General features: G+C 27.6%; 1 protein-coding gene across 1 annotated transcript; it reads left to right on the forward strand.

Annotated features, from left to right (window-relative positions):
• The first annotated feature begins 1,142 nt into the window (after window positions 1–1,142).
• LOC105627147 lies at window positions 1,143–2,864 on the forward strand. The gene is made up of 5 exons (XM_012208433.1): window positions 1,143–1,209; window positions 1,507–1,908; window positions 2,053–2,245; window positions 2,328–2,537; window positions 2,597–2,864. Exons 1-5 carry the CDS (start codon window positions 1,143–1,145, stop codon window positions 2,862–2,864), a joined length of 1,140 nt encoding a protein of 379 aa, XP_012063823.1.
• The last annotated feature ends 649 nt before the right edge of the window (window positions 2,865–3,513 follow it).

The following is a 3,513-nucleotide window of genomic DNA, read 5'->3' on the forward strand; positions in this document are numbered from 1 at the left end:
TAAATGTATAACCTAGTTTTTTTACAATAAAGTCTCGAATTTTAGGAAAAAAAATGGCGGAAGCAAAATTGTACACCTAATACAATCTAGCTGCTATCCTATTTCTCCTTATTTGATTTATTAATATAATTTTTAATACGAATAGAATTATTTAGTTTTTCTTATTTAAGATATAGGAAAAAGATTAAATTAGGAAACGCACGGAAATATATAGTTAGAAATTTTGCTTTAAACAATTCTGTCGATTGAATTAATCGCTGATAAAATTAATTTGAATTTAATTAAAGTCTCTCTAAGATTCCCGTAATTGTTATTTTAAATTTTTCAATGAGTAAAAAAACCTATTGACTAAAATAAATCATATTTTATTCCAAAATTTAGCAACAATGTGGCGCAGCTAACCAGGTTTTTCATTTGCTATTTTTTGTGCCTAAAATTTTACATATTACATATTATTTATTTTTAGTTTACATTTTAAATTATAACTTTTTATCTCGTGATTTTAAATAATTTTATGTTTCTCTAATTCTAGACCACATTCGTCTTCTCCAAGGAAGATTTTACTCTATATATTATACTACATAGTATATGTTACGTGTATTATATGTATATTTCGAATAAAATTTTCCTCGGAGAGAACGTTTTAGTAAATGTACACCCAAAGACTTCGATTCTTTTCCTCGGAAATTTTCACAAATTTTCTGAGAAATGATCACTTTTTTACATTAATGCTCATAGTCTGTGTGCGATTAACGACATAATTAAATTTTAGTCTGCTTATAACTAAATTTGACATAAAGACAAAATAATTTGAATTTCTGAAAGTTCTAAAAAAAGTAACGAAAGGAAAGAATCGAAGTTTTTGGGTATACTTCTAATTTGTAATTGCCACGATTTTTAAGAGCTGGTTTTCATGCCACGAATATATGATCAATCAGCAGAAACTACGCATTAAACGTGCTGCGCACGATGTAAACGGCATATGTTGTTAGTTTCACGTTGCAAACCTAACCTGTGTGTCGCACGAAAAGCAACATTTTAATTTATATAGACAGATTAATAACGTTAATATATTATACAACACACTGGCTTTAACAATATAGTTATTCGCTAAAATATATGAATGAATAAATAAATGAAAAATGAAGCAACTCAAAGCGATTATCGAAGATGTAATTGTGCAATCAAACAAAATTCAGCCAATTATTGGTAAGATGAACGGTTTTTCACGTTATTATATACTAACTATACTATAATATTATTCATATTTAAACGTACAATATCTTATTTATGTATTTAAAAAATTATATATTAACATATTTTATACATGTATTTTCGTCAAGTACATTCAGTTATTATATTATTATCTCAATTATTTATTATACTTTATATATTAATTGTTTTAATTATATATTAATTGTTTTTATTCAACAATTATTATTTTTATTAATTTAAGTATAATCTTAAATTTGTATAATATATATAATTCATAAATTTGTCATACAGTAAACTTTCAAAATGGTGAGCTTAAAGATGAAGAAGTCAAGCAAATATCATGTGGCTTGTATCGCGAGCAAAAGGATAATAAAACGGTATTAGCTTTGTCAAATGGACATATTGTTTATAAAGGTAATAGACCAGATTATAAGAAAGAATCAACCCGGACGATGCTGGTACTTCATAATAAAAGGACTGGCAAAGTTCGATTATTTGAAGCTGAGAGATGGGAAGTAGCACCAGTACTTGAAAAATTTGACAATGAAGACAAGATCAATGACATGGATCATAAGATTACGATATTGAATAAACAATTTGGATCTAAGAAAATCAAACGTAGAACAGAGCAATTTGAGAAGCTAAAAGTGAATGTCGAGAGTGTTAAGGAACAACTTGAAAAAGCAGTATCAAGTAAGAGAGTTCTTTTTTCCTTCATGTTATTATATAATTGATTTCTCAAATAATATCTAATTACTATGATTTAAATCTTAATAATAGTACATATCAATATTTATTGTGTGTAAAAAACTCACTGAGTCACTTGTCTTTTGACAGATGTTGAAATCAATAGACTAGATTTATCGAGTCAATTACCAAATGATGACTGCTTAAATGCGATACTACCTGTATGTAACAGGAATGCGAGTAATGTCAAAGATGTATACAATATATATGATATTATTCCTAAGAGTAAATTGGAAATGTTATATGAATATGCAATGAAGATTACTGACGAAGACATGAAAGAGTATTTAATAACATTTTTTATCAATGTTAAAATCTTATGCATCTTAATTATACAGAAATTGTATATTTCTTTGGTCACATAGGAAGGCAGAATTTTTCAAACATACTTTAAGAATTATGCAATCGGATCCTGACAAAGTGAACAAAATCGCCCTTTTGCTTTATATTGAAATGATCAACGAATGGTTTGCTATGAAAATCACGAGAAAACGCGATATTGTTGTATGCTCGATTTCCGAGGAAGTGAATCAGCACATTATCGATATGTACAGCATATCTGGTCCAAATGGACGGTGAGTGAGCATCACTTATATTAATCACGGATAAAATTTCAACAAAATTTATTTTACAGGACGAGGCCGAACTTTATGACAGACAAAGGCCTTATACACAGCTTGATTCTCGCACTGACGATATCAAATTTCACACTGGATTTGGAAATGTTTCGATTTATGTTCAAAAAGCGAACGAGTCTAAAAAAGCTAATGGATCTCACGAAACTTATCGGGGCGGTGTCCTCTAAAGATGATAAGAAAATCATCGTGCTTAAAGTTCCAATGCCACCACCAGTGTCTCCTGTTAAAAAAACAAAAAAATCAGCGAAAAAATCTAATCAATGACTTCTTTAAATTATAAATAGTCTTAATGTATGTGTTAGTATAGAAATTAATTATTTTAACATTTCCTTTTTTACAACTTTTCTTCAGAAATATCTTTTCTGAAAAACTAAAAAGAAAAAAGTTTAGTATGTTTTAAACATTTTATTAAAATATCGTAAAATCATGTTGGCGTCTCAGAAGATATCTGAAATATATATATATATATATATACCTTTATACTTTCATGCTGATACGAATTCTCTTTGACCTTTATAGATAAAAAGCTATAAATATATATGTAGTCAAGAGGAGGATACTAAATTTTAAAGACTAAAAATAAAATCTCTTAAACAGGCTATACTCAATAATTGTTCAAGAAATTAATTTTGAAAAAAAAGAAAGAAGTTAAGATAAACAGGAAAATTTTCTGTAAATATATAACTAGGCTAATTTTTCAGTTCGAAAAATTAATATACAATTTTTAAGAGAAAAATAAATGGATAAATTAAACGTAATTTTGGGATTTGTTAGCAATTAATTAAAAATAATATAAAACAAAATAAGTCCAATATTCCATACCATTCGACTATCTTCCCCCGAGAGAGAGGGAGAGAGAGAGAGAGGAGAGAGAGAGAGAGAGAGAGAGACTAAAAGTTTTAACTACTAATTT

Source organism: Atta cephalotes (assembly GCF_000143395.1).
Source record: "Atta cephalotes unplaced genomic scaffold scaffold00008, whole genome shotgun sequence".
Lineage (NCBI taxonomy): Eukaryota > Metazoa > Arthropoda > Insecta > Hymenoptera > Formicidae > Atta > Atta cephalotes.